This window comes from Berghia stephanieae, chromosome 3 (genome assembly GCF_034508935.2).
Source record: "Berghia stephanieae isolate SIO BIC M18660-M18661 chromosome 3, UCSD_Bste_1.3, whole genome shotgun sequence".
Lineage (NCBI taxonomy): Eukaryota > Metazoa > Mollusca > Gastropoda > Nudibranchia > Aeolidiidae > Berghia > Berghia stephanieae.
This window is the reverse complement of record NC_088362.1, coordinates 63,408,311-63,427,497: the sequence shown is the minus strand read 5'-3', so window position 1 is coordinate 63,427,497 and position 19,187 is coordinate 63,408,311. Positions and strand designations below refer to the sequence as shown.

The 19,187-nt window shown below is 34.4% G+C and overlaps 1 protein-coding gene across 1 annotated transcript in view; it reads right to left on the bottom strand.

The window, feature by feature from the left end:
- Positions 1-6,173: 6,173 nt before the first annotated feature.
- Positions 6,174-19,187, bottom strand: part of LOC144968177 (uncharacterized) — a 106,344-nt gene continuing 93,330 nt past the window's right edge. The window contains exons 28-32 of the mRNA XM_078906266.1: positions 18,682-18,781; positions 17,347-17,420; positions 15,166-15,204; positions 8,298-8,412; positions 6,174-6,451 (exon numbers count right to left, since the gene is read on the bottom strand). Coding sequence (XP_078762392.1) covers positions 6,322-6,451; positions 8,298-8,412; positions 15,166-15,204; positions 17,347-17,420; positions 18,682-18,781 — 458 coding nt within the window. The 3' untranslated portion in view covers positions 6,174-6,321. The remainder of the gene's footprint in view (positions 6,452-8,297; positions 8,413-15,165; positions 15,205-17,346; positions 17,421-18,681; positions 18,782-19,187) is intronic.

Here is a 19,187-nt window from a genome sequence, read left to right as displayed (position 1 = left end):
AAAAAGAAAGTTCTCGAAATTACAATTAAAGCCCCCAAGAGTAAGAAAGACAAAAGGGATTTAGTTCAAATAGGGAACGGTTGTAGATTCCAAGAGCACACCACTAGTGTACTTTGAGATCACCTAAAAGTCTCATCCAGAAACAGGTACAGTCCCCACCAAGAGTAAGTGGTACCCGCCAAGAGGAACAGACTCGAATGTATATGTAAAACAAAAAAGAATAGTGTATAAGAAAAAGATGATTTACAAAACAAAAAATATCATGTCCCAAAACTATACAATTGACTGTTCCATCTCAGCTTGGGTATCCAGTCAGGGCCAGGACAAAACCAATTAATCTCATTCCAAGACAAAGACAGAAAACAAGTTGGAAAACAGATAATGGGGGATAGAAGACATCGTAATTGCCTCCCTGCCCACTATGGGAGGTCAGGAGCCCATGTCTAGTAGATTGACATTCATCAAAGTGTTATGGTGTAAAATTGAACACATTTTTGTTCTTTGGTGAGGCAACCCTCAAGAGGACACCTTGTGGGCATTAACGCGTTCATGCAGTATCTTCCAGACACTAGGTGATGAAATGCCCAAGGAATGGTCTATCTCACGATATGTAACATGCATCATTTTCAATCATAGGTTTGTAGCAGACACTAACTTTCCATTACAGCATATGCAGGTCAACCTTCATGGTCATCCATCATCTTTGAGGGATTGCCTACCTCTTTTAAATTCACCAAACCAGAAATAAATTTAAGATTTTGATGGAGCAGATTTCAAAAAGAGATTGAGCAAAGTTTCATATATTTAACCTTTTCAAAAAGTCAATCATGGCTCGAAAATCACGTCTATTGAGCTCCATTGTTATTGACACAATTCATGGGATATGATGTCACATATTCGTTCGTTATGGTCAAAATTTTGAACACAAATGAATGAAAATTTGTGGGAATTTCCGTTGAAGGGTGTCTTATGGTTTGCAAAAAGAATTATAGATCTATCTTTACTGTTTCTACCCGATTCTGGAAGCTCATCTAGTGACCCTCTACACATTTGACTTTCCCTCCCAGCTAGGACAAAACTAAGTACTGTAATCCCATTCTAAAACAATCGGGAATACTGATATAGGGGATAACAGTAGAAGACACAGCGTGACCTCCTGCCCACCATGGGAGGTCAAAGACCTCAACCAGAAACCCTTCTTCCGCCAATACCAAAAGCTTAAAATCCAGGTGTATTCACGATTTAACTTTATGCTATTGGCTGAATTAGGGTTAATAGTCTGAAACATTCCGTGTTAGGTATTTGTTTTGTTTTTGAGGGTTTTACGGCGCTTGCAACACATTAAGGTCATATCAGCGCCAGTAAAAAGGGAAAAAATGGGATAGTAAAAAGTTCTAGAATTACAATAAAAGCATCCAAGAATAAGGCAGACAAAGAGGAATTGGTTCAAAAGGGAACAGATGTAGATTCCAAGAGCACACTATCAGTGTACTTAGTTTGAGATCACCTAAAGTCTCATCCAGACACAAGCACAGGTCCCCACTAAGAGGAATACACTCAAATGTTTACAAATCATATATAATACATAAATAAAACATAATACAGTGCATAACAGAGAGATGATTTACAAGGAAAAAAATATCATCTCACAAAACTAACTATACATTTGACTGTTTCCCTCCCAGCCAAGGTATCCGGCCAGGGCCAGGACAAAACCAAGTAATCTCATTCCAAGACAAAGACAGAAAGCATGTTGGAAAACAGACATAGGGGGATAGAAGACATAGTATGTACCTCCCTGCCCACTATGGGAGGTCAGGATCCCCACCCAGGTGTTAGGTATTTATGTAGTCCTTTTTTTGAAGCTGTTATATTCATTCGTAAGGCAACATTTCCTTTTACAAGACAGAAGACCTTATCAAACGCCTAGATTAAAAATTGTTCTTCAATATAAAAGAACACAATGATTCAAAAACAAACAAAATAGACCTTCCCAATTGAAAGAACATCGTAATATTTGTATTTGACTCAAGCACACAATTATACAAAAATTGATAAAGCATTTTGTTATAAATGTGATTATAAAATAAACATGATATTGTCAATCCCATTCTTTCTAACAAAATACAACAGTCCTCACATCAACAACTTGAACAATAAGTTACATCTTGTTATCGAAAAAAAAACCAAGCAATGTATTCCACTCTTTCAATATCTGTTCTACGGTCTCTATGAAATTGGTTGTTATGAAATGTATTGTCAATTTATGGAGCAAAACAAATGATCTGTTTATGTGCCGTGAAGAACCGATATAAAGAATTTAAAAACGATCCCCAGAAAGAGAGAAAAACATTATTTTATAAAATTGAAATAATGGGTTTGGGAGGGGGTGAAAATGCATATGTCATATACTCTTTATATATTATTTTTTCAATTCATTTTAATTGTGTTCCTTTTATGTGTGCTCTTCTGTTTGGTCTCAGTCCCTCATCTTTTATTCCGAAATAACATTTCATTTTCAGCCTGCATCGGAAATAACAACATACAAACTCGACATAATAAGTCATGGTTATATTTAAACAACCACCAAAATAATTTGTAATTTTAGAACTTGGAATCTGATGTTTCGGACTTACAGTGCTATTTAAGCATTATTATTAATAATTGATTTGTTATTATATTAGTTTTGTTTTTTTTTTAAATTCTGATTTAATCCTTTTCTCAAATCGAACAAAAAATAACATCACAAAAGACAAAAGGACAGTTCATTTTAAAGTGTAAGTGATTTTAACATGCCTTCCCAATCATTTTATTTACATCCCAAAATCAATTTATTTGTATTTAATAGGGACCAAATCTTACCATTCTCACCTGGAGGAACACATTGACAGTTACTGTAACAGTAACAGCACATTTCTTGTTGTTAAGTTAAGAAACATTTTCTTTCTCCTAATTTATAGAGTGCAAGGCTGCTAAAGCAATAGCATCAATAATAATGATGATGATAAAGTCAAATAATTATATATCTATTTTCAATAACATCATTTAGTATCTTGGCAGTTTTCTTGATTTATATTATTTCATTTCTTAATTTTTAAGAGTCAACAACTGGTTCAGACCAATAGACGAGGAAGAAAAAATATGAAGAGCTACCAATAAAGTAATGTCAAACTACAAAGTTTGAAGTATAAAGTTTAAAACAGACTTTGACTGTCAGTCAATGTCACTGCCCAATCTTGGGAGTGTGTATTGTGAACGATATGATTACACAAATAAAACATTGTTTTGTTTTGTTTTTAGGGGTTTTAAGGCGCTTGCAACACAATAAGGTCATATCAGCGCCAGTAAAAAGGGAAACAATGGGATAGTAAAAAGTTCCAGAATGACAATTAAAGCACCCAAGAAAAGGTAAGACAAAGGGGAATTGGTTCAAATAGGAAACATGTAGATTCCAAAAACACACTACTATCAAAGTATTTAGTTTTGAGATCACTTAAAGTCTCATCCAGACACGAGCACAGGTCCCCACTAAGGGGAATACACTCAAATATTTACAAATCATATATATATAACATGTAAACAAATATAATACAGTGCATAACAGAGAGATGATTTACAAGGAAAAAAATATCATCTCCCAAAATTCTAACTAATTATTTGACTGTTTCCCTCTCAGCCAGGGTATCCGACCAGTGCCAGGACAAAACCAAGTAATCTCATTCCAAGACAAAGACAGAAATCAATTGAAAAACAGGTACAGGGGGGACAGAAGACACAGTGAGTACCTCCCTGCCCACTATGGGAGCAAATAAAACAATCATACAATTGTTTGTAATAATGGCAGTTTAGATGAGCCGAGTGAAAAACCGTTTTTTACAAAGATCTAATAATGTTCAGAGTACCACCGTTTTCCCTTTGCCCATTATGGTAAAATAAAAAATCTTGGTGTTTACTCGACACACATTATAGACCTAATGGTATTCAGTGGAAATGTTTTCTACCCCTATAAAATAAATAGCACAGTGAATCTTCAACTTCCAGATGTTAACGTCTGTAGCAACAAACGTCCATCCTCTCAGAATATTTCAATTTTCTTCATAAAATCATCATTATTCATATAATTCTTCTATTAAATATGACACATTCAACAATCCATCAATTTCTATGGAATGGATTGGTTTTTTTTTGCTTTTTTTTTTGTTGTTTTGTTTTTAAATTTCTATTAAAATTAAAATCATCTGTAGTTTGGTCCAAAAATGTTTCTACAAAATAAAGATGTGATTCAATGATTTCTTGTTTATTCATAAGGGATGTGGATTGCCAATTACTCTACATAGTTAAATGTGTACAGAATGACCAGCGTAAACTAAAAATAATTAATATTCAATAAGGCAGCCTCAGAAGAAGTAACAAATTCATTTTTTAAAAAGAATAAAATAAAGTGAGAAAATATATGAAGATAAGAAATGCATAGATAAACTTAGAAAGTATTGGTTTCATGTTGTTTTTTTAAGCACAGAAAAAAAATGAAAGTGGTTTGCTTTAAAAAAAAAAAAGCAAGAATAAATAAGTTTTTAACAGTTAAAACACAGAAGCAGTTTCCCTTAAATAACAGCATAAGGTTTGATGTTCTATATCATATAATAATAGTTATTATTGCACGTCGTAAATATGATACATTCATGTTTTGAGAAAATAATATTTACACACACACAGTCACACAATTGAATGTTTTGGTTGAAAAAACCAAACTTGTCATTTTTTCTCTCCCTTTATTTTTCCCCCCCCAACACATTTTGAAAGATGATCCTGACAATACAAATTAAAAGGTGTGAAACACGTGGAGATGGAACAAGACAAGAACACTTCATAATGTGGTCAACCACAGTTACTTTTCCTAACTGTTGTTTTTAAAACCAAGCAGCAGGTCAAAATCAACATTCTGATCAGTGACGCAAGTCTAAAAGTAAGACGAGGCATAGCAGTTGACATCTTCAGGAGTGACTCATCCCTTCCAGTGTCTACCATGTGTTATACAGTGGAATCCACTTAAGGAAACACTCTTAAAATCAACACCTCTTGTTGGACTCCAATTTTCCAGAGATGATGGATACAGTCAACCTTGCTTAACCCTCTCCATACCAACCACAGTAAGATCGCCAATGAAACCAACCGATTTCTCATTCTGATTTTTTTTATACATCACAACATTTAATTTAAAGATTTTTTAATTTGTTTGTTATTGCTATCAAAACTTAACACTGTTGCTGAACAGTATTATGTATAGAATGTTTTGGTTGCTTTTTCTGTTCGAGTGAGAAAAATCTAGTTTTGTATTGGGTGGATTCAACGGTGTGAAGTTTCAGAAAAATTCTGAAGATGGCTGGTAGGGAGAGATTTAAAGTCAATCTTTCTGGTCTGGCAGCGTTTGCATTATCAGGATTCCACTGTAGTACCTATCAGGGTTGTCAACCAATCATCTTTCTCTTTAATTTTCTTACTAGGATCCAACAAAATTTTAAAAAAACCCAAAGTCAACCAAATACAGTTCCTATATTATATACATCAACATTATCCATCTGCAATTCTGAGACAACGAATTTGTACAGCAGATTATGTGAACTTTCAAATTTTCACCCAATGTACGCACGGATACAAACCAAAGACATAGAAATGGAGAGAGTTCTACAACATAGGAATAGTGGCAGGCCTAAGATATTTAGTTCAGACTCTCTGATAATAATAATAATATATAATAATAATAAATAATAATAATAAATAATAATATTATAATAATAATAATAATAATAATAATAATAATAATAATAATAATAATAATAATAGTGTCTTGGGACTTTTAATTAAACCTAGTCTGTCTATTTCACAAAATACTAACGAAAGAGTGAAAATGGAGAGCTTTGGATGGGAACAATACAGACAATGGACATTTCCGGTACAAACCCTTCATCAGCACAACAATAAACAAATGAACATGGAAAACAAATAAAATAAAATGCAATATATAACTTGTATCGTCTGTACTAACGATACAAGTTATAACGCATTTTATTTTATTTGTGTCCTATCCGAAGCTCTCCATTTTCTATGTTTTCATTAGTATTTTCACGATCCCAGGCTTCAGGCAGCCCCAACCGTTCTCTATTTCACAAGTAACCAGGACTACATCTACAAGCCCCGTAGGAAGTGAGAATAGTGAAATGGAAGCTACGAGAGTATCAAGAATAAATTACACATAAAGGAAAGTTAAACGAGTTTCATTATTAACAACATGGAGTAATTCATTCATTCACAGGTCAGAGGTCATAACGCAGGAGAGGCCAAGGGTGCGTTGACATTCTGTCTATCACGTCGGGTGTCATAGCTAAGGGGAGACAACACATAACCCTTGTGTTTCATCATGTCATGGAGTTCTTCATCTTCCTTCTTTTCCCTGCAAAAATAAAATGAATCATTGGGTGTGAGCTACAAATATTTTAAAAAATTAAGCTAACCACGTTATTAAAAATTCTCATATCACCCCCCCACCCTTCTTTCTCAACCAAAAATAAATATTTAAATTTTAATACAGTTGTACACCATTTCTTTATGGTATGAGTAAACACAGAGAGGGGTATTATTAATGTAAAATATTTTAATCTTTTTGTATCGATATCTAGGTTTGTTAATACTTTTGTTTTTTAAATTTTTATTTCAGTAAGAAAAAGAGTTCCACAGCTCACATGTTTATATGAAATTCATATCATGTATGTTTGGATTTGTCTTGAAACAATATAATGAGACAAGAGTAAAGGGATGGCCTGGGAAAAGGCTGGGGAGATCCCGATAGCTCAGTTGCTAGAACACTCGCTTCACTTGATCCCTGGTGCAGTCGAGATTTTTTTCTGACCTCCCTGCTGTCCACCCAGCAGTGAATGGGTAGCTGAGTCTGTTAAATTTGGTGGAAAGTACTTTGCGATAGACTAACATCCTATCCAAAAGATTGCAAGCAATTGCTATGGTCCCTTTCACCTTATAGAAACCGGGATAAACTCCAGCTCCATGAGCCGAATGGCTCTGAAGGACTACTAGGAAAGAAGAAGAAGAAAGAAGAATTGAGCTTTTATATAGTGCAATATCCACTAAATGTGCTCAAAGCGCTTTACCAGGGGTCCCTGGCCAACAGCAGCATTTAACATTTAGGACGGGACATGACGCCTGTTAGGAGGCGATGTTATAATTTTTCGGACAGAGACAACGCTGTTAACGGCCAGGTACTCATTTTACACCTGAGTGCGGTGAGAGAATGTGAGTAAAGAGCCTTCTCCAAGGACTCAACTATGCAAAGCTCGAACCCAGGACCTGCCGATCTGAAAGCGAGTGTCATACCACTAGACCACATAGCCGCAGAGTGCACTTTTAATGCTTTTGCTATTCCTCAGACCAATCACATTTCTTCTCCTTTCAATGTTATTAACAGCTGGTGGAGAACCCACGATATTTGTGCGTAGATAAAGACTATAACAAACAGGCATTTATCGATTTTAACACCTACATATTGAGTAGCTGTTGCCATGGGATTCTTGTTATTGTTTTGTTTGTTATTGAAGGGTTTTACGGCGCTTGCAACACATTTAGGTCATATCAGCGCCAGTAAAAATAAAGGAAGAAACTGGGATAGTATAAAAGAATTACAATTAAAGCACCCAAGAAAAAATAAGACAAAGGGGAATTAGTTCAAATAGGCAACAGATGTAGATTCCAAGAGCACACTATCAAAGTACTTAGTTTGAGATCACCAAAAAGTCTCATCCAGACACAAGCACAGGATCCCACTAAGAGGAATACACCCAAATGCTTACATTATAGATTCAAAACAACAAATATAATAATACATAACAGAGAGATGATTTACAAGGAAAAAAAATATCATTTCTCAAAACAATAACTATAAATTTGACTGTTTCCCTCCCAGCCAGGGAGTCCGGCCAAGACAAAGACAGAAGGCAAGTTGGAAAACAGCTATAAAGGGATAGAAGACACAGCAAGTGCCTCCCTGCCCACTACAGGAGGTCAGGATCCCCACCCAGGACTCCTGGTAAAGCATATTGAACACATTTTAGTGAATATTGCACCGTATAAAAAGCTGATGGTAAAATTCACAAAACAGAACTGTCTGTCAATTTACCCTCTATTTATGAATTCCATTGTCACAAACAACTCCCTAAACAGCTGAAAATTCTCACCAATGGTGATGTACAAAAAAAGTCCTAAAAAGACAAATTCAGACAAAATCTCACCTGAGCCTGTCTTCTTCCAGCATGGCCACCAGCGTATTTCTCTGTTCGACCACGTCCAACAACTCGTCTAGCAGCTGACCCTCCACTCGGATGTCTGCATCTGTCTTCAGATTTTCTGGATCGGGAGAAAGACAGAATGGAACATTAATGATCTATAATCCTTGCATTTTGCAGGTTAGCCTAGTTTTCATAAATAAAAATTTTTTTTTCCCCGTGAGAGGCGAAATTGATAAATGGTGACTGAATGTCAACAGTGAGTGGATGATAAAATCTTAATCGTCCATCACGCTAATAATAAAGGGAATCCCATGAATCACGGGAATTTAATTTATTTATAAATGTGGTTCGTGCAGTAGCAAGAAATCAATAGAGCTACAGCAGAAAAGAAACCTCTTTTGATCAAGTCCTTACAATCATATAATCTCAATCAAGTGCTTCTGTCCTTACAATCATAAAATCTCAATCAAGTGCTTCTGTCATTACAATCTCAATCAAGTGCTTCTGTCCTTACAATCCTATAATCACAATCAAGTGCTTCTGTCCTTACAATCCTATAATCACAATCAAGTGCTTCTGTCCTTACAATCTCAATCAAGTGCTTCTGTCCTTACAATCATATAATCTCAATCAAGTGCTTCTGTCCTTACAATCCTATAATCTCAATCAAGTGCTTCTGTCATTACAATCTCAATCAAGTGCTTCTGTCCTTACAATCCTATAATCACAATCAAGTGCTTCTGTCCTTACATTCTCAATCAAGTGCTTCTGTCCTTACAATCATACAATCTCAAAACAAGTGCTTCTGTCCTTATAATCTCAGTCAAGTGCTTCTGTCCTTACAATCTCAATCAAGTGCTTCTGTCCTTACAATCCTATAATCACAATCAAGTGCTTCTGTCCTTACAATCTCAATCAAGTGCTTCTGTCCTTACAATCATACAATCTCAAAACAAGTGCTTCTGTCCTTATAATCTCAGTCAAGTGCTTCTGTCCTTACAATCTCAATCAAGTGCTGCTGTCCTTACAATCATACAATCTCAATCAAGTCCTTCTGTCCTTACAATCTCAATCAAGTCCTTCTGTCCTTTCAATCTCAATCAAGTGCTTCTGTCCTGACAATCACATAATCTTCTGGATGCTTTTTTATTCTTTTTTCATGTTTGTTTATTTTAAAACTTTCATGAAATGCTAGTCATTTAAGCATATTATATCGACCACCTGCCTTACTTAAATAGTTTCCGGCATTATATTTGTAAAATGATTCATAAATAAATAAATATAAGATTCACATGGGGTGTCACATCTCTGAACTACACATATCATATATCTAATATAAACATTAATCCGAATACTGACCAACTGGTCTTCAAATATCTGCTAACATGTTTGTTAGTAAAAGTGCGACTTAATACAATAATCCATAACAATAGAAATATTTACACAGAAGTCCCGTGATTGTCATTAGTGTGTATGTGATAATTGCCAAGTAGTGTTAGTGAAGACGGACATGTTTTTAACTTTTACAGACAGGGGACATGTTAATTATCAATTCCCATTTTACAGATATAACGGATAAAGTATAAAGATGTATGGGTACATTGAAAATATGTACAAATTTTAATAGCATTTAAAGAGTAATTATTACAGATTTGATTTAAGGTGTTTTTAAGTGGCAAGCACTATAGAGATGTGTTTATTATTTTTAATTTCTTCATGTTATTTAGAGAAAATAGTAACTATAACTATAACATCTTAATGATGTTAATTTAACATCAAAACCCTCATACTCCCACAGTCCTAAGTGCCACATGCTTGTCTAAAATTCTCTTTAAATTTATGCTAATAATAGCAGTGTAGTGTAATGCAGCAGTCATAGCAGTTGTGACCATGACACACATGCCAGCCAATGGTGTGTGCTCCATTCCTGGTTCAAAAGGTGACGGGACTGCACTCGAAAAGCAACCAATGACATTCACGCTTGAATCAGGCACAGTGTATCGTATGCATACAACAGTTGCATTGAAAAAAGCAATTGTTATTGCTGTTAGGATAAAAGCATAATGATATAAGCATACGAAAAAGAAAAGAAAATGTTCGTGCAGCTATGTGGTCTAATGGTATGACATTCGCTTTCGGATCGGAAAATCCCTGAGTTCGAGCCTCGCTTGGCGCATAGTTGAGTCCTTGGAAAAAGCTCTTTACTCACATTCTCTCACGTACTCAAGTGTAAAATGAGTACCTGGCCATAAACAGCATCGTCTCCATCTGAAGAAAATTGTATAATCGCCTAACAGACGTAATGTCTCGTTCTATATGTTACGTGTTGCTGTTGGTCAGGGACCCTTTGTAAAGCACTTCGAGCATGTTTAGTGGATATTGCGCTCTATAAATGCTCTATTTTTTATTCTTTTAGCATCAATTTCGTTTCATATTTGTGACCAAGTGCGTCAGTCTGGTATTATGTCAGAATGAAATAGATGAAGAAAATTGAGTTGAGAATGGAGCAAATTTCATTTAAGTTAAAGAAACAAAAAAATTCAGTCTGTTTTCCTCCACAAGGTCAATCGTTTTGGTTCAAACTTTTTAAAAGTTAAAAAAAATTCAATTTCACACACCAGGATCACTCATGAGATAATACCGTTCTGAGAGGATTGGTCACATTTAAATGTTGTTTAAAAAAAAAAAGAACTGCTCCAACTGATGTTTGCATACATTTGTTGAATTGTGGGTATTATCACTCGTCTTTCTCTATGAAATATTGTTTTGGCTGGAAAAAGATTTAGATACTCGTAGAAATAAAGAGAGAAATAGCATTTATATTATATTGGCATCAACTTTTGCATTTCAGTTGCGATGTCGGACAATGCTTGCTATGGGTGCAGGAAACAGATTTGAGAGAGAAAAAATGCATCTTGGGAAATAGAACCGAAAGGGAGGCGAACAGAATTGATAGCAGAAAGAACTAAATAATAAAAAATAAAAAGGGGGAGGGGGGGGGGGGGATGAGGCAGGATAATAAGACATGGAAGGATAAATAAGAAATAGAAAAAAATATAAGATAGTTGCTACTGTCAGGGGCATGAACTCATAGAAATCCTGATTTATGTAAAGATAATAAATGTGTTCTACTGTGTCATTCAGGTATTGTGCTAGTATGGACCAGATGGAGAGATTGGAGTTCACAATTTTAAAAATGATCAGAAAACAAACATTTTGGGTTGTTTTTTTTTCTAGTTCAAAAAATAAATTATATTCATATTCCTCAACATAAGCCTTACCCCAAAACATGGTACTGGAGTGACACAGTGGGTTACATATTTATTATTTAGTTTGACCCTAAACCAACAAAGCCATCTCGTCCTTATAGCCTAAAAATCCTTTCTCATCCTTCAAATCCAAACATACCCAACAATGTTAATTTGAAAACATTACATTGTACAAATAATATTTATTCCGATATTAACAAGAAATGAAGGGAGTCGAGAAATGACAGAAGACAACAGAGAATAAAAACTTTTGCGGCGTAGGGGAGTTGTACCCACGACCTGACTGTTCCAGCACCCCTGCCCGGCCATGAGAGGGATGTTGGGATGCTCTACAATCAATTCAATTCCATCCACCACTCCTATGACGCCAATCATCACTCATGGCATTGTAACGATGTTTATGTATGCATGTGCCAAGCTGTTAGCCAGGATTGATTGCAGGTCAGGTTTAAAAGAAGTTTGTTTGTTTGTTTTTTATTGCTTTAAGTCTTGTGAAGCATGTGGAAGTCTTCGCAAAAGGAGTTTTAAAATATACTTTTTTTTTTGTCATAATTGTTTACAAAATCATTCATTGCAATTGAGTATGATACAACATAAGTAAGCTTTGAATGTTGAGCAAAGTTGAAATCATGCGATAACAAATATTTGTGCATGCATTGTGCTGCAAACAAACAGAAATAAAGAGAAAATATGCATCATTTTATATTTTATATTTTCAATACATATTTTGAAGAAAAAAAAATTCACATCAATGAATGATTAAGCCTTTCTCTCCAGACCCAAAATATTTTTTAAAAATTGTACATTTTTATTTTCTTTAAATTTCCTCAGGGCAATTTTTTTTAGGATCTCTCTTGAAAAAAGAGCTGCCAAATAATGGCGTTACAACACCTGAGTCAATAACAGTTACCGTGAACTGGGGTAACTTTGCCTCTGTAAATTTGGAGCATTTTGAGTCATCTCAGCTTTGTAGTTATTAAACTGGTGAAAAGACGTGCCTTTTTATCAAGGGAAATCATGACCACAAAATAAATATGTACACTCTAATTGGTCCAAACTTAAAGAGGCAAAGTTTCTATTTAAGGCAAAGTAACCCCAGTTGAAGGTACTTTACTCTTCGTCCTCTGAATCTTTTGCATCACACTCCGGGGTCACCATTCAAATTATCATTACAATTATTGTTGAGAGCCGGTGTTAAGTGATATGAGCTCGTTTATTTTAAATGAGAATTTACTATCAACGCAACAGAGAATAACTCAATTACATCATGACAAACGCGTTACCTTGTCCTGTTCTTACAAAGTATAAGATCTATAAATTGTTTAAAGCTTAGGTGCACCTATTAGCAGGTTCGATAACCGAATACATTTATGGGCCGGATTTAACATTGTTGTTATGGAAAGTATTTTGTGCTGGTTTGAAAGTATTTCCATTACAAAGACAATTTGGGTTATCAGACCTGTAAATAAATATACATCGTTTAAAACTCTACGCTCTTCAAATCGTCCATCACCACCACCAGGATACAAAATCTACAATAAGGCCTTGCTTTCTTTCTTTATTTCTATTTTTTTTTTTAAAGGAAAGTAAACAGTCTTTGGTGACATTTATCATAATATTGAAAAAAACCCAAAAAAAACAAGAAATGAAATGACTGAAGACAAGTCAGAGTAATCCCATCAAGGTGTACTGGGGTCACACAATAATTTTTTTCTCCCTATCTCTCTCACCCCCTGACAGAGAGAGAAAAAGAGAAAGAGTCAGAGAGAGAGAGAGAGAGAGAGAGATAGAGAGAGAGAGAGAGAGAGAGAGAGAGAGACAAAGAGAAAGAGAGACAGAGAGAGCAAAGGTTGATAAGTAGTGATGAGTGATGAATATTGTAATTTGTAAGAATTCATGTTAGTTAATGCTGGATTTGAACCTTGACTTGTCCCCACATGATATGAACACAATTGAAAATCGCAGGAGAAAAAAAAGACCATCGCATATTGAATTTTGTTATGTCATCATGTAGTTTGAATAATTATTCAGAGGATTTAATTGGTTATCAATTTTAAGTGGTAAAACTTTTCTATTTTGGAAAATATTAATTAAGAAAATAAATGCTTATATCACAAATTTTGTATTTAAATTTAAAATAACTTTTTTTCTTCCCCTGTGCTCTTCAATTGTTATAATCATAAACATTTGAAGTATAAATAACACATACAAACTTATATTTATATAATATAATAGTTTTTGGTTAGTTTCCGGATTAGTAATATTGTACGAACATAAAATAAACAGAATGCTCACACCAAGCTAAAAATGGTGCGTGTTCAGTCTTGCATAGAAAAAAAAAAGAAGAAGATAAGATATGGCATCAAACTTAAAAGGAAAAATTCAGGGGATGACATGAGAGAAAGTCAGGCCTCGCTTGATGCTTAAAACACGTAGTACAAAGTAACAACAGCAGAGGCAGCAGTCGTAGGAACAGCGGTGGAGTTTTATCTTTAAAGACCTTACCTATACATTTTGTTGAAAAAAATTTTTATTGATACTTCCATGCTGTATAAAATAAGAAAAATGTTTTTTGTATAAATGAATAAAACAGCTTTAAAAAAAAACAAAAAGAGCTAAATTCATAACTCAGAATATCTAGCTTTGAAAATCCTTTACATTAACTCACTCAACCCTAACGCCGACTACAATCCGTAGTATATCCGGGTTATTTTTACCCCATGCCTATTTATTACATTTTTCTGAGACAAATAATTGGCGTAGTATCAAATATAATGTTTTTTGTTTTTACATGTTATTGGTAGTTGAATAAAACTATCTATGTACATGCTCATTTTTAATACATTTTTTTCCCATTTTGAAAAGTAGCAAAAATTTCTAGGATTGAGTGAGTTAAGAAGGGTTTTTGAGTCCGAAAGGTTCTGTGCTGAGTTTTTGTTCTTTGGTTGTTGTTTTTTACAGCTGTTATATTCATTTTTGTTCAATATTTTATTTTTATAGTCCAAGCTTCAAGCAGACTAGTCTTCATTTTGACTTGAATAAAATAAAGCTTCTAATAATTAAGGCCCTATATCAAGTCTGTGAGAGAGAGAGAGAGAGAGAGAGAGAGAGAGAGAGAGAGAGAGAGAGAGAGAGAGAGAGAGAGAGAGAGAGAGAGAGAGAGAGAGAGAGAGAGAGAGGGGGGGGGGGATGTACACTGACAAAACAAACCAGAAGTCAGAAATATTTAAAACCCTTGATATCGCGCATCAATATTGGGACATATTTTCTGTGTCAAACACAGTTTAAAATGTTAATTTTTTATCTTCATTTGGGTAAGTGTAAAGTCATGGGCATATCAGTCATGCAGGATAAGGTTGGGGAGGGGGGGGGGGGGGGGAAAGTCATCCTCTCTTGTTTGTTTCAAGCTAACAGCTCCTGCAACTTCTGGTTATGTTTGTCTGCGACCAGCAGATATCTATCAAAAGAGTATTCACAGTCTTTGAAAATAAAACTCCAGAGTAGTAGTAAAAATAGTTATGATACTGAAAACAGCAACAACAACAACAAGAAACAACAAATCTCCAGCCCAAGTAGTAAAAAAAGTCCGTGTAGACACTCACTGCTTGATAACAAATCCGGCAAAGGACGGCAAGCTACACCTGAAGATTTAATAGCACCGTCAAGACATGAAAAATCCACAAAATTAGAAAATAAAAAATACCACAGGAACAACCATTGAATATATAAGGTCGTAAAAAATGTGTGGGTTTTAAATAGCAATATACATGGGTTTTGAATAGCAATGTCCCCTCTGAGAATATTGATGAGTCGATGGTAAGATTTCTTCTCTATTTTTTACACATCTTTATATGTCAATATTCTCTACACATATGCCTGTGCTGTCACCAGTGAAAATTGACGCTTCCATTATGATTCAAATAAAATTTCAAAACAAATAATTTAGGTTTAAGCACCATGTCTAAAAATTATTTGGGGAGCCAAAGTTGAAATTTTACAAGCATAAATTGTCAATGTTAGCCTTTTTGCTTAAAATGTATAGAGCAGAAAGAATGAATCGTTTCACTGCTTGGAAAAGAAATAACAGCTTAACCCTTGTCTATCAATTACTTCATTCATGCGAGTTTAAGACTTAAAACCGTCTTCGGAGATACCTAGAGAGAATATGTTACCAGATGACCAGATCTGATCATAAAATTTTCACACAAGCAGCACGTCTGCAAATGGTGAAACTTATCTTTTACTTTTCTGCTAATAAGTTTTCTTTTTTTAATAATTGGCTTTTCCGTTTATTCAACACTTTAAAATGAAACTTTTGTGAGGGGGAATTTATATCTTTTCTTTTGTCCTTTTTTATTTATTTGCATGCTGAAATGTAAATGTCCACCCAGATCAAGTCATATCAATCCAAATTCCATGCAACGAAAGCATCTCAGTCAGGTGTGAAAATGGAATTGTCCACTTGTGTAATATCCAATTTCATTTATTTCATCTCTGGACATTGGAAATAAATTTGAGCTTAAAAAAACAATGTTTTCTTCAGGTTTTACTCTGATGAAATACTCCATTTCACGATAAAAGACGAATTAAGACTGAGATGATTTGTTTTATGTCCCACGTGATACACAACGCTGGAAAAGATGAAACCAATTATACGACGACCATCAACTCCAACAATCAAAAGCATAATAAAAATGCCCAGATAAAATCAAAAGTGTTTTGTAAATCCTTTGGACCAAATAAATTAGAAATTAGAAATAACCCAATAGAATTAATTTGCATTAAAAAAGCTATAATATTGTCTTATATCAATTAAAATGTTGACTCTCTTAAAACATGTAAATTAAAAAATAAATTCCAGGGTGTTAAAGCATTAAATAAGTTTGTGTGAGAGAAAAAAATATAGAAATTCTGAAGCATGATATAATTTATAGCTGCATATTTCCATCTCGAAGCGGGTACATTGATACACATGTATTCAGTGACTGCATAGAAATGGTTGTGCAACAAGGAATGACAAACTATGAGACAATGTTTGGTAAAAAAAATCAAAGACATTTTGAATAATATGGTATCAAAGTTTTACTTTAAAAAGAATAAAAATCAATACAATAAAAAAGCACTGATTCTGAAAACCAGATACAATAAATAAAAAATATGTCCATAATTTTCAAGGAATAATTTTCAATAATTTTAAGTACAAGTCCTCATCACAAGTTGTTTATTGAAAACACCTTTTGATCCCCTTTTACAACAAAAATAAATTTGCATTCATCTCTGGTCCATCACAGGATAAAACAACAAAGGTGAAATGGTAACAATGACTCCATAACAAAGAACGATTATAACATTACTACTAAAATAATCAAAAAAGAAATTTTACTATATTAAAAAAATGAAAATTTCAACCACAACTAAAATATGAATCTAGCTCTGACATCATTTGTGGCACGACGACAACAAAAATTTAACAACAGGAATCGACAATGGAGAGTTTGACATGGCATGTGATATTTCATATAAAATCTCCTCCTGCAGTACCTTACAGTTTTATCCACTTAAAATGTAAATAAACATGGATAACATCCTGAATAGTCTTTAAAAAAAACAACAGAATTTAGACAATTTTGAAATTATACTCAAGAAAATTTTGTTTCATCATCAAACCTAAATTAGCCAGCCCCTTCAAGGGCAAACCCACTTCTAGCACAAACGATTATATTGGCTATAATGAGTTAAGACAAACAGCAATGAACACAACTACATTATCTATCCATTCTTACCTGCTTTACGCGACCGTTCCCTGAAATCGGATTCCAACCGAGCCTGTCTGTCTTCCAATTCCAGTTCTTTTGCTCTAGAGAAGTTTTGATACGAGAGAAAAAAAAGGATAGTTTAAAAAAAAATGAAAGTCAAAAATGTAGTGTATTATAATGTATATTTATCCACGTCATGTCATTATCCAGTCATTAAAAAAGCAAGTCAATTAATCTTTGAGTTCCAAAATTTATTTTAAAAACTGTAATCTTTGACTTTAAGTCCATTTAAATGATTGGTTAATTTAAATGTGGCACCTTTATCATTGCGTCTGCCTGTGATGGGACTGCATTAAAAAACTTCAATAGAAGATAAACATTTTCTTTACTGGCAAATTATTCTGGATTACGTTTTGATGAATGGACTATGACAATTGCTTGCTATCCTTTGGACACATTATAATATTAGAAATAAAAAGAGTAGAGAAAATCCGGAAGACAATAGAATAGAGATTCAAACTTTCCTTATAAGCGAGAATCTGAGCCCAAATCAGACTTTCATGGCACCCTCCCTAGGACAGTTATCTGTCACACAGTTCTTTTCAACAGATCTTAATTAGACCCAGCTATCAAAATAATGAAAAAAATTCCTGCCATGAGTTCCAACCAGGTCTGTTTACATTTGAGGGTTTTTACAGTACTTACGACACATTTATGTCCTGACAGCACTAAAAGTTTTAAAATGGGATAGTCCAAAAATTCTAGATTTACAATTGAAAGCACCCAAGAATAAGTAAGAGAAAGGGGAATTGATTTCAATAAGGAACAGAAGTAGATTCAAAGAGCAAACCTGGTTTGAGATCACCTAAAAGTCTCATTTTGAAAAGTACACGATTCCTCTATGAGAAATGCACTCAAATGTTTACAAAATGCATTCTAAACAAAAATGTTAACAATTAGGGGACAGCGTAGCTCAGCAGTACGGTCTTTGCTTCAACCCCAAAAGATACCAAGTTCGATCACTCACCACTGCGCTGTGTGGCCTTGAGCAAGTCACCTTGCCCTTGCTCAATTTGCGGCGCTGCACTTCAGCTGTCGCCTGGATTATTCCTTGGAATAGACCCTAGAGACAAAATTCCCCTATGGGATGAATAAAGGGAACTTTTTTAAATTTTAATACTCAACATAGAGATGTGCTACAAGGAGATATAGATCATCTCCCAAACGAATAAACATTGAGTCAATATGACAACTCAAATTTCCAAGGTTGTAACAGATTTTAAAATACTGCTTCATCCGGAATGATTTGAACCCTAAACCTGTTCATTCAAGTCACTTTGAGATCAGAAACCCATGCCATACCTGACGTTGAGTTCCGATTCATATCGTAGCAAAGCATTCTTTTCATGGACCAGAGAAAACCACTCGTTCATCAGTTTGCCTTCGTCAAAATCGACATCGTCTACAGAAGGAAGAACATGAATCATAGCATTTTTATCTTGACAATAAATAAATTGTATGTATGTACAGTGGACTCCGGATAAGACGATGCCCAGGGGAACCGAGAAAAAAATCGACTTATCCGAAAATCAACTTAACCGGAGGGTAACCAAATGAGCAAAAACTCATTTGAACAAAGCAAACCAATCTAGAATAAGTATGTCCCTTCATATCGCGCGGTCTCTGTAGTGGTCATCAGAGGCTCCTACCCCCAATAACCCCATAGAGGAATCAGAATACATAAAAATCGGAATTTGAGATAAAAAAGCGGAATCAACTTATTGTTATTGACTATGACATGCTTTGCAACAGAAAATGTAATAGACAATTCAAAAGTACTCAAATGATTAAAAATGTACAGATTGTGT